Here is a 13,243-nt window from a genome sequence, read left to right on the forward strand (position 1 = left end):
TTTCCAACTCCTTCTAGGAGATCATCTTATCCTTAGGGAGTTTTGATCTTATCTTGAACTAATCCTATCCTATCTCTTATCTAATGCTCTAATCTCAATCTTCTTATCTCTCTAGGATTACATTCAAGAATTTAGATCTGATAAAACTCTCTCCTTGGAGATTACATTCGAAATTCGGACTCTTAACTCTTGAATTCGAGTTGGGCTTAAGTTGTGAAATGGGCCTGGCTGCGAACTTACTCCGACTTTGGGCTCGTTTTCGTACTCGATGCGGGCCGAATCTATCAAAACCCAAAACATAAAAGTTGTGGGCCTTCCTTTCTTCTTTCTAATACTTCTTGAATTGTCCAATTCGGTGTCCGGAATTGAGAGTTAGGCCCAGATTACTGACTGTCGCCGAAACTGTGCAAAATCACCCGATTTGTCCTGTTTTCTTCCAATTGCCTTCTTTATTGCCCTAAATCGAAATACAAGAGTAATGAGCCCATTTAAGTGCTAAATAAATGTAAAAGAATGAATATTAGGGGATAAAATTAGGGTTCATTTTGGTCTCATCACTATGGCATGACGTGGACCTCGAACCCCCAACCGGCACGGCCCGTGGGCTGCCCGACCCAATTTACACCTCTATATTTATGTACTTTATATCAATAAAATATTTATTTAATATATTTATTAATTATCTAAAATAATTAATTAATCGAATTGGAATATCAAATTTTCTAATCAAATTCGAATTCGGATGTTGCCTGATCCGATTCAAATTCAATCCGTTTACACCCCTATTCAGGAGTAGGTGTATTCAAAAATTCTGAAAGGAGGATTTGGGTATATTCTCAGGACCGACTGGCATCGCAAAACTCATTGAAGGATAAACTTTTGGCATTACTACTAAGGTTAAAGTTAGCCAAACAGTTACGATATAGACATGTTGAGTTGGAAGTGTTAGACAGTGTATGCCTTTAGCTCCAATCAAAATGATGTATATTATGACATTTAATGTAAATGAATAATGTACATATTTGATTCAAGTTATTATTGGTGTGTTTCTGTGTAATACCCTTAAACTGGACACATATGAGACTCTTGTTAGTTTAGAATCTTCACACTCGTTGGATAGATCTAGGGAGATTTATCCTACCAAGGTTGGCATTGATATGCCACCAAGTTGGTTGGGGTGGCTTGTCTCAGCTACCAGGGTGAGACCTGAGGTACATGCAGTGTGGATCTTCTTGAAACCCTGAACCGGACCAGAATTCCATATTGCCCTAGACCTTGGAGATAGATGGGCAAAACTGGAATGTTACACCTGACCCCTAGACTCGACTATGATACTTCACTAGGAGTCAGATTGGGCTGTCTTTGATATGCCAACCAATGAGATTCTAAGAGGGGTCAAAACCTAGGTATGTTGGGACAGTCCGAGAATTCATCTGAGTGGGTGATCATAGTGACATTATCAGCCCCTTTGTTGGAGAAAGCGAATGATTGGGGATGCACAATCTCTGATGGAAACCAAAATTATCGGCAATCGATTTCAAACGTTGAAATTTGTTTTGCAAAATATATTTATATAGAGACACACCCACACACACACACACACACACACACACACACACACACACACACATATATATATATATATATATATTATGGTTTTAAATATATATATATATATATATATATATATATATATATATATATTATGGTTTTAAAATGTTTGCAAAAGGTTTTAATTCTCAGGATCCATGTGAGTGGAGAGTGTAGCACTGTACCTTGCAGCCGAGGGAGAATTCCTCGATTGTCGGGCAGTGTTTGATCATTATGGGCTGAAAAGTTAAGTGTAAAACCATTGAGGGTAATACCTGATGGGCTAATCTTGCATCTGCCCACAGTCCTTGTATTTTCATAAGGTGGTTGGAGCCAATGACCATTTAGTGTAAATGTTGGGCCGATTATGAGCCCATGGTGATGGATTCAGGGGTTCACTGTCTCCTACATTGAATTCGGCCTAGCCTTGTAACAAAGGCTGGGTTGAACCCATGTGACTGATGTGTAGATCAATGTTTGGGTCCCACGCCATACAAGAATGGCCAACTAGGCAGTAGGTTAAGAGGTTAAGTTAGCACATAGACTTAAGTGCATGGAACTTTGGCTTATACCCGATTGGACCTAAGTGCAAGTGGGAGAAGTTAGACAGTGTATGCCTTTAGCTCCAATCAGAATAGTGTACATTATGACATTTATTGTAAATAAATAAAGTACATATTTGATTCGTGTTATTATGGTGTGTTTCTATGTAATACCCTTAAACTGTACACATATGAGACTCGTGTTAGTTTAGAATCTTCACAACCGTTGGATAGATCTGGGGAGATTTATCTTGCCAAGGCTGACACTAATGTGCCGCCAAGTTGGTTGGGGTGGCTTGTCTCAGCTGCTAGGGTGAGACCTGAGGTACATGCAATGTGGATTTTCTTGAAACCCTGAACCGGACCATAATTCCACTATTTTCCGAGACCTTGGAGATAGATGGGCAAAACTGGAATGTTACACCTGACCCTGAGACTCGATAATGATACTACACTATGTGCCAGATTGGGCTGTTTTTGATATGCAAATCAGTGAGAGCCTTAGAAGGGGTTAAAACCTAGGTATGTTGGGACAGTCCAAGAATTCATCTGAGTGGATGATCATAGTGACAAGATCAGCCCCTTTGTCGGACAAAGTGAATGATCGGGGATGCACTCTCTCTAATGGAAACCAAAACTACCGATAGTCAATTTCAACCGTTGAAATTTGTTTTGCAAAATATATTTATATAAAGATACACACACACACACACACACACACACACACACACACACACATATATATATATATATTATGGTTTCAAAATGTTTGCAAAAGGTTTATTTCCCGGGATCCATGTGAGTAGAGAGTGCAGCACTGTACCTTGAATCCGACGGAGAGGTCCTCACTTGTCGAGCAGTGTTTGATCATTATGGGCTGAGAGGTTAAGTTTAAGACCATTGAGGGTAATACCTAATGGGCTAATGTTGCATCTACCCACTGTCCTTGGGTTTTCATAAGGTGGCTGGACCCAAGAACCATTTAGTGTAAATGTTGGGCCCATTAAGAGCCCATGGTGATGGACTCAGGGGTTCATTGTCTCCTATAGTGAATTCGGCCAGGCCTTGTAACAAAGGTTGGGCTGAACCATGTGATTGATGTGTAGATCAATGTTTAGGTCCCACGCCATACAAGGATGGCCAACTGGGCAGCAAGTTAAGAGGTTAAGTTAGCACATAGACTTAATGGGCCTAAAGCCCATTCTAATTGGCTTAATAAAATTAATTAAATAAGGGGCGGTTCTGGGATTTGGATTAGCAAATAAGATAATGGTTATCTCTATCCACTTAAAGATTCCAAATCCAAATAAAGATTTGGACCAAAGGAACTCCTAATTTGATTAGGAATGCTGATATTTATCTGCAGATAAGATAAGGGATTATCCTTATCTCTTAAAGAGAGTCCAGATCCAATTAAAAGATTTAGATTAGGAAACTCCTAATGTAATTAAGAGATCCTCTCTTTAAGGCTATAAATAGAAGAGTAGGGCAAACCTCCAGATGTACAACAACAGAGAATAGAGTTCAGAGTTCGCAGATTACAGAGAGAAACAATACAGCTTGATTGCTCTTGTCTTTTGCTATTTTCTTTCCTACTCTTGCCGCCCAGTTCGATCTCCACCTGTGGGAGTGATCAAGAACAGTTCTTGATATTGCCTTTTGCTAGAAGAGGCAATCTGAGGTCATGCTCACCAACCCTCCATCATATTCTTGCTGAAGAATTCGATTCTTGCTGAAGAGTCATCTTGCTCATTCTGCTTCACATCTCACCGTGTCATTTTCGGTGGAAGTAATCTTTGGTCTTTTCCTTGGGCATGAACACCTTCGTTGGGGGTTACTGTTACTTTGTATCATGTATATCCCTCTCCTTCCTTTTGGTTTTAGATATTGGTCTAGTTTGGTTTCAAGATTGATCCTCGAAAATGGAGTTTTCTAAAATAGGGAATGTGATTCCCACATGGGAGAGAGAAATTTTTGAAATTTCACCCAACCTTCCTGTAGGTTTCAGTTGTCCATATGATGGATCTCTCATCCCTTCATTCTGCATTATAAAAATCATTAAGAATTTGTTTGTGAGAAATACAACTTGCTAACAACATAGGTAGAATTTCATATATGTTTAACATCTAATCTAAAATGTTTATATTTTAAACCATAATTGTGACATAAATATTTAAATTCTTGATTTCTTGCTCTAGAACTTTTAATATATATAATATAATTTCTAATTTTATAAATATGAGTAGAAATAGTATTCAAATCATCCTGAATACATAAATTTAAGATGTGACATGCACATTTGATATGAAATAATTTACCATTTAAACATGGCTTTAATTGTGATTTTAAAATATTTATTGTTGAACCATTATTATTAGCATTATCAAAACTAATAGAAAATAATTTATTGTCAATTCTATAAGCATGTAAAGTATTTAAAATACTTGCAGCAATGGTTGAGCCAGCATGTGGCCATTCAAGCCTAGTAAAACTTAAAATTTTTTACTTAAAAGCCAATTTTCATCAATAAAATGACCGATAATACAAATATAACTTATGTTAAATTTAGAAGTCCAAATATGAGAAGTAGTTGCAACTTTAGAATTAAGATTTGATAATATATAAATTAAATTTTGTTTATATGAATAAAAAAAATTTAAAGCATTTGATTTAATAGTATTCCTAGAAACTTTTTTAAATTGTGGATTTACAGAATTACGTATCAATTTTTCAAGTTTAGTATCTTCAGCTAACAAAAATGGTTGTTCAACATGTATAATGTATTTTACTAATTCTTGCCTTACTTTTTCTTGAGAATATTTAACAGTACCAAAACCCCTGCCCAATTTGTTTTTGTGTTGTTTCTCTCCCTTCTTACTCTTCTTTCTTATGGGTGAGCAAATGTTTGCCAAAATGGCTAATACCACCCTTGCTACAATAGCTAAAGTCTTTCCTACATTTTTGGCAAACAACTATTTTTCCCTTCCTCTGAACATTCTCTACTTAAATATTTTCCAATCCGAGCTAATCAACTTAATGGTCTTCTTTTCCGTCAATATTAATAGCATCCATATCGATGCTAACACTACCATATTGTGACTGAAGATTGTCAGCATTGAACATGTAAGGGAATTAGTTTTGGGATAAGTCAGCCATTTTTTTAGATTTAAAAAAATAAAAAATAATTTAATTGCACTTATTTGGATTGTCGATTCGGAATCCCAACTTGATTTCAAGTGTTGGAACCTTTCAACTCCAAGAGTCCAAGCCTCCCAAATAGTTAACTTGAGAACTTAAGATATTGAACAAGCCTTCTTCTTGTTGAAATTCAATAAAGTTGAGAAATGGAGAATCATAGAATGTATGAGATTGAGATAAATTGAGAGAGTATGAGAACTAGAGAAGAGATTAAGAGAATTGTTGAATTGGTGTGATGAGAATGGTGGAGGATAGAGCTATTTATAGGAATTGAAAATAATTCAATTGCTCAAAATACCATAAAAAGTAGTCATTTTTAATTGTTGGGAGGGGTATTTTGGTAATTGTAAACTTATTTATCACTTTACCCAAAATGCCCCCCAAAATAGTTGTTATATAGCTATTTGGGGGCATTTGTCATTCTTTCTCCCCTGTTTGGGGGCATTTGTCATTCTTTCTCCCCCCAAAACCAAAATGCATAAATACCCCCCCCCCCTTATATAGTTGTTTATAGTTGTTGGGGGGTGTATTTCTATAAGAAAAACCCCAAAAAGCAACAGCTAGTTCATCAGGCAGGCTGAGCGTGGCCCGTGACAAGCTGTATCGCGGGCTAGGCTATGTTGGCACATGGGCCACGAGCGGCATGACATGCATAGTCATGTCGTGCCATGCCGACCCAGGCCGAGCGTGGCCCGTGACAAGCCATGCCGCGGGCTAGGCTATGTTGGCACATGGGCCACGAGCGGCATGACATGCATAGTCGTGTCATGCCATGCCGGCCCACATGCCGTTGTGTCATACCATATCGGTCGCAAGTGGCACAACCCAATTTACACCTCTACATCTCACAAACCGCGATAAAAAAATGAATTCCTGCATGTACAATCTCATTTGGAAACAGAACTTTCTACCATCACATTGGCATCTACTTAACGTCCCATACATTATACAACTATGCTCCTTCCTATGTTGTAAGATGCCATTATCCCCTCAGTGGGCCATGTTATACCAAGCGACAGATGCTCTGACCGTTGTCTCGTGGACTCAATACAGCCCATTTAGCAAGAGTTCAGCTTCTGGCAGGGCAAGTTGGTGTTGCACAGTTCAAGAAGTCCCTTGTAACCTTGCATTAAGAATATCTCTCATGAAATAAATCACATAAGTACAGAGATATTCCTAATGCAAGGCTATGAAGGTTGTTGGAACGGGCTTCGCCCAGACCAAAGCTGGACTCATTTAGCAACAGGGTGGAATGGGGGAGATTGGTTTCTATCGGGGAAAACCTGTACCCTTACCATTCTAAAAGCCTTTTGCAACTTTATATTGGGAATATCTCCCCATGAAATAAAGCATACAGGTGTGGAGATATTCTCAATGCAAGGCAGTAAAGGTTGCTTGAACGAGCTTTGCCCTAACTGAAGCCAAACTCGGAATGGTGTTGGGTTTTGCCTATCCGGTCCCTGATCTTGAATTCAAATGCCCTACCCTGAATCCTAGCGAGGCTAAAAATCCTAGCCCCATCCTGTCCATACGAGAATGGAAACCCTCGAATTTGTGTTATCCCACCTCAGTCTATCAGTCATTCTTCTTTATATATTTACAAATTTATCTTTTTACTTTGGGTTAAGTATACTGCCATCCAATGCAAAAATCTGAATTACATCTCCCCATACTCTACTAGTAGCCCCCTATAAACCACATCCTACCTATGAATTTGGCATCAATTCACGACCAGGATTCATCCCCTAATACGATGGGGCTAGAAATTTCTGACCTAGACTAATTAGTCATTCTCCCTTTTACTGCTTAAAACTAAAATTATTTTATATTATATGATATAATACATAATATTATAATATAATATAACATATATTAGTAAGTATATATATATATTAATACAAAAGGGGTGGTCTCCCCTTTCGCCAAATGGCAGTAATTTAATTACTGATTATAATTATTAACCATTACTGATTATAATTATTAACCATTACTGATTATAATTACTAACTATTACTGACTATAAATACCAAACCCGATTTTATTTATAAACCCAGTTTAGATAAATGTTGTTATCTATTTATTTTAACCCAATTTTAATAATTATTGATTATTAAAGTAATTTAATAAATATATAATTAGTGATTATAATTAATAATTAATGTTATTATAAATATTGTTAATAAGTAGATATTTACTTTAATTTTACTTTAAATTAAAATTATAAATATTGTTATTAATAAATATTGTTATTAATAAATATTGTTAATAAATTTAGTAATTATTGTTATATTAAAAATGTTATTAAAAGTATTGTTATTGATTATTTAATAAAATATTATAATTACTGACTATTACTAATAAATAATGTTTATTTAATTTAATTTTGGTAATTATTATTTAATGAATATTATTAATAAATCCTATTCATAAATTTAATAATTATTGTTATATTAAAAATAACTAAATAATATTATTAAAACTATCATTACTAATTATTTAATAAAATATTATAATTACTTACTATTATTGATAAATGTTGTTAATAATTAAATATTTAATAAATAATGTTAACACAAATCAACAAAAATAATGTTTGTCTTTTTGATTATTGAATTTCTTTGGTTTAAATTTTTGGGTTTTGTGCTTTGAAGATTGTTACATGATGTTAGTTAAAAAATGCTATTTGCATTTAGCTGAATGAATTGTTTCAAGGTTCTAAATATCGACACAGGCCAATACACCTTGTGTCAGTGCTTTTTTTATGTTTTACTTTTTTTTTTTTTTGAAATCGGTATAAAGGGGCTGATTTAAATCCTAGCTACCCTCTGAACTAGTGATTGACCCGATACAACCCCTGTATGGGTGTATTGGGAAGCCACTGGCACGATGCGTATCGACCGATATGATCAAATATAAATTAAAAGAAATTACCATTATTATACATAAATTACCAATATTTATAAAAAATAAATCAAAACAAATTATCACAAATTAGTAGATTCTAGGATGATAATTACTTGAAATTATCAAATAATATAATCCTAAATACATTAAAATAATTTGCCAAAAATTATCATATATTAGTAGAAAATGTCCAAAAATAGCCACTAAATTCCATAAAATCGATAAATTACTATAATTTACCAATAAACTATCATATAATAAATATAATACATTAGTATATATTTACCAAAATTAGTATATAATAGAAATTACCAGAAATTAGTAGAACTTAACCAAAAATAACCACTAATTTCTATAAAATAATATATTTAATAATTATCAGAAATTATTATATAATAGAAATTGCCAGAAATTAGTAGAGCTTAGGGAAACATAACCACTAATTTGCATAAAATATGATAAAATAGATTAAATCAGTATAACTTTGTAAAAATAATCATTAAATTTCAAATTTTAGTAAAACATAGATGATAATTACTTCAAATTATCAAATAATATGAACCTAAATAAATTATAATAATTTATCAAAAATTATATTTCGTTTTCCCGTACTTCACACGGGTCCCCGCTAGTTTAATATAATAATATAATCTAAACGGGGCCCACGAAAACAGGTCAAATTGCCATCTCCATCGGATTGCTTTTAGCGTTGCAGCGAGACAGCGATTAATGATCCCAATCTGATAATCAATTACTTACGAAAATTTTTTGATCCAACGTTATACAGAAGGAAGGTAGAGTAACGGTATGTCATTGTTAAGACTAGTTTCTGGTTCTAAGTACGAGTTCAAGTTCCAACATCTACCGTTCCGTTTGTTTGGATGTCGCTCGCGAGTCGAGATATCCTTCTGAGTTATGTCCCGCGCCACTGCAACAGCAAAAGAGTGAAGCCATGAACGAGCCCTCTTCATCCCTCGAGGTCGAGGCAACGTCGACTGTCGATTCCGATTCGCCACCATCTATCCTCATCCCTAGCCTACCAGACGACGTCGCTTTGCAATGCATCGCGAGGGTCCCACGGTTCTACCACTGTGATCTCTCCCTCGTCTGCAAATCCTGGCGATCGATCCTCCGTTCTCCCATCTTCTTCTCCACCCGTTCCCAGCTCAACTGCACCCAATACTTCCTTTTCATCAACGTCCGCATCCATGGATCTTCTTTCAAATGGTTCGTCCTCGGTCAGAACCCTCGTAACGCTAGAAATCCCAGGAATCTCTCTCCCGTCCTTCCCATCCCTTCTCAGGCCATTGGCTCTGCCTTTGCCGTCATTGGCCCTAAAATCTTCGTCATCGGTGGTTCAATTAACGACATTCCCTCGACGAACGTTTGGATCTTCGATTCTCGCTTCAACAAATGGGAAGCCGGTCCCAAGATGCGAGTCGGCAGGGAATTTGCCTCCACTGGCGTTGTAAATGGAAAAATTTATGTTCTTGGAGGTTGCGTGGTCGATTCTTGGGCTCGCTCGACCAACTGGGCTGAAGTGTTCGACCCGGTAACTGGGTCGTGGACTCCTGTTCCCAGTCCGGTGGATGTTAGGGAGAAATGGATGCATGGGAGCGCAGTCGTCGACGAGAAAATATACGCAATGGCAGATCGAGGAGGGATTGTCTACGATCCTACGAAGGCGTCGTGGGGCTATGTATCGACTGAGCTGGATTTGGGGTGGAGAGGAAGAGCTGCCGTCGTCGACGGGGTTTTATATTGTTATGACTATTTGGGAAAGATAAGAGGGTATGACGTGAAGGAAGGTTTATGGAAGGAGTTGAAGGGGGTGGAGAAGGATTTGCCTAAGTTTTTATGTGGAGCAACTATGGCTAATGTTGGAGGAAGGTTGTGTGTGGTTTGGGAGGGAAAGGGGACGGGTAAACAGATGGAAATATTATGTGCGGAGGTTGAGGTCTGGAAGGATAGTTGTGGGGGACTGTGGGGTTCAATTGTTTGGTCGCAGGTGATTCTGGTCATCCCCAGTGGTTCTTCAATCGTTCATTGCCTGTCGGTTGGACTGTGAACGTTGCCTGGAATATGAACCTTGCCCAAAGGTGAAGATTGTCTTATACTCTTATTTTACAGGTTTCTTCTTGTGTAATATATGATTTAAGAAATAAAACTTGGCTTTAGGTTGGGGTTTAAAATTGTGCTTTTCGCCCTTCCTATATTTTATTATTTGTTATAATGATAATATATTTTGTTATATGGTCAACTTATTAGTAATTGCTTTATTGTTGCATTTGATGATTTTGCACTTTCAAAGTGAAATATAACCTACAGAGATTTTATCTCAAACTTGATCTGAAGTGAAGAGTTTTCATGAAGTAAGGTAGGTCTACAATGTATTGTCTGCCAGTGAGAATATCACATAATGCGTTTCCATTACGATTTAAGCCTAATGGAAGCCAATAAATCACTTGTTAAGTTTTTTCCTAAAAGGGTTTCATGCAAAAATTGAAGGTTGCTTTAGTTCTCTGACTTAGCCTAAAGAAGTTGGTCTTCTGCATATATTGGATCTCTCACCAGCTTAATTGAAAGAAACATGGATGCACATAATTTGCTAACTTGGATTAGCTGATTGCAATGGCTGTGTAGCGGGCTGTAACCAATGATAATGCCCGACATCAGTCGTAAAATGTTTGGCATAGTGAGAGGTTGAATAGTTGTGGCCCCATGTATTTTATGACTGGTGTGGGGCGTTGTCATTGGTTCCACAGCCCACTGAACAGCAATTGCATTCAACTAGTCCTATCTCATAGTTTGCAGAGTTATGATTGATATGCACAAATACATTATTGGTTTAGTTGTAAAAACATTTATTCTTAACTACTGCTTACACAAAGTTGGAGATAAATTTAATCTGATGGATCTCAGGAGATTTGAAGAATATAAGCTTGAAAAAAAATGTTAGCACCACAAATTGCAATAAAAATTTGGTAACTGTTAATGTGAAGGTCAGGATATGAGGAGGTACTGCACTAGATCTGTGTTACCAGTAGTTAAAGTTGAAGTTTATTGCTATAGAGATCACTTGACTATATCAGAAGGAGAAAATTCAAAATTAGGGTGATTGTTAAGATGGGTCTCACAAAGCATCAATGGGTTCCACAAGAATAGCTTCTTTGTTAGAGTATCAACCATGCTCTGTAGCCTGTAGTTGTGGTATTTGGCCTATTCATGTTTCAGTATTTGATTTTCTTCAATTTTTTCCTCGATAATGATGTTTCCATAATTTCTTTTTGTAAATCATGGTTGGTGAATCATCAATCCAAATCCTTTTAGGGTTGGCACTAAAACTGGTATTTGAATGAATGGAGTTCACATCTTGACAAAAGGGATTCTCTCATGGTTTGCATAATACTTCATGGTGGTTGCTTGCCTGTTTGGATATCATGCATTGTCCATTACAATATGGTTTATTTATTTACAGGTCCTCCCATTAGAATAAGTGGCACCGTGTCTGTAGCATCCCACCCCTTTCTTTCTTTCTTAACAGTCAAGTAATTGTAATAAAGTACCTTGTGTCTTAATTTCTTTTAATTCTTAGTTTTATGTTCTATTATATTCAACCACTTGTTTCACCCATGAATTTACATTTACTCCAATTGTGCTGCTAGATGGGCTCATTTCATTAATTGGAGCTAGTTCATTAAAGAAAATCGTGTATATGCATGTTCACCTATTTTGCACGAAACCACTGGATGTCCACAGTTTTTCATATAAACAAGCACCCATTGTCAAAGGTTAGGTTGATATTCAGTTCTCCCCTTCCAAGTCCCTGGAAAGATGGGGCTAACATTGGGTATTGGCCCTTTTTTATAGTAATCTGGTAAAATTTTCATTTAAAGGAAAATGATTACGATCCATTGGAGAAGAGATTTCACAGCAAACTAGGCCCAAAATAGTCTCTGTTTTAAGTCTTTAAATTCCAGATGAGCTAAAGACCAATCCACACTCAATAAACGTATTTCAGCAATCACTGCCCTTCTAGAACAATATTTTGGAAAAAAAATAAGGCCTATATCCTTTCTCTTGTTAGGTAACATGTTTGAGCTGATAAAAGTGTGTGGTAGAGAAGCAAAACTCTTCCGGTGGCAGTTAACAGGATTTCAGTTGGATTATCAGAATTTCTGCAGTGTGGTAGACTTAGAAACCCTGTAGAATTTTCTATATGCCTTCCGGTGACCTGCAATATCACATATCTAGATTCTATTAGGTTTGAATCATCATCATCGTCATAATCCAAGCCTTATCAGGGTCGGCTACATGAATCCTGTTTTCTCCGATCCGTAAAGCCATATCCTCTGTTAAATTATTAGCGTTTATGCTATTAGGTTGAATGATGTACATTATTAAATGCTTCCTTAGTGAGCCAGAAACCCACTAATTATCATCATTAAAGTGCAGGTTGAGGCATTCACATTGTTCTTCTGGTTTGCCTGAGATGAATGGCTAAGCCTCATAATCGGCAGTTAGACTTTATGGTGTGTTTTCCATGCATGTTTTATGGTAAAACAAGAACCAGACCTTGCACCATGTCTGGAGTGGATGCCATAAGGGCAGAAGAATTCCTGTAATGGCTTGTAATCGTTTTTTCTTTACCTTTTTTGTTGATGCATAAACAAATATGTACAAATGGTCCTCCAACCATACAGGTGGCATCAAGTAGCAGATAACTGTTGTTTACCAAACTGGCTAATTTATGGACTGGAGCATTAAAATTTCTAGGAACATGTAAGAAGTCTACAGGCCCAATATCGACACACTTCTTAATTTCATCTAGTTAGACTGCCATGAAATACTTTAACCAGCAGAATTTAGAGCCAAAATAACAGCTATCGTATCACAGAACAGTGCTTTTTTTTTCAATTCTTAGCTGTTTGCAGTGCTTTGAAATTGCTAGGAGCTCTGACGTTTACTTGCAGAGGCACCCAAAAATTGGAGATGATAGAGAGAAGCAA

The 13,243-nt window shown here is 36.5% G+C and overlaps 1 protein-coding gene across 2 annotated transcripts; it reads left to right on the forward strand.

Annotated features, from left to right (window-relative positions):
• The first annotated feature begins 8,969 nt into the window (after nt 1-8,969).
• Nucleotides 8,970-13,013, forward strand: LOC148876910 (F-box/kelch-repeat protein SKIP6-like). 2 transcript variants are annotated; one of them, XM_088977990.1, is made up of 2 exons: nt 8,970-10,333; nt 12,690-13,013. In XM_088977990.1, the coding sequence occupies exon 1, from the start codon at nt 9,187-9,189 to the stop codon at nt 10,300-10,302; it is 1,116 nt and encodes a 371-aa protein (XP_088834116.1). In that variant the 5' UTR covers nt 8,970-9,186; the 3' UTR covers nt 10,303-10,333; nt 12,690-13,013. The 2 variants fall into 2 exon arrangements, with proteins under 2 accessions (XP_088834116.1, XP_088834123.1); XM_088977997.1 differs by lacking the exon at nt 12,690-13,013 and adding an exon at nt 11,565-11,844.
• Nucleotides 13,014-13,243: the final 230 nt, after the last annotated feature.

The sequence above is a fragment of the Nelumbo lutea genome, chromosome 1 (assembly GCF_056320005.1).
Source record: "Nelumbo lutea isolate HS-2025 chromosome 1, American lotus-T2T, whole genome shotgun sequence".
NCBI lineage: Eukaryota > Viridiplantae > Streptophyta > Magnoliopsida > Proteales > Nelumbonaceae > Nelumbo > Nelumbo lutea.

What these genes read in the sequence shown, in the direction of transcription:
- LOC148876910 (XM_088977990.1), top strand. Translation starts at nt 9,187, where the DNA reads ATGAACGAGCCCTCTTCATCCCTCGAGGTCGAGGCAACGTCGACTGTC.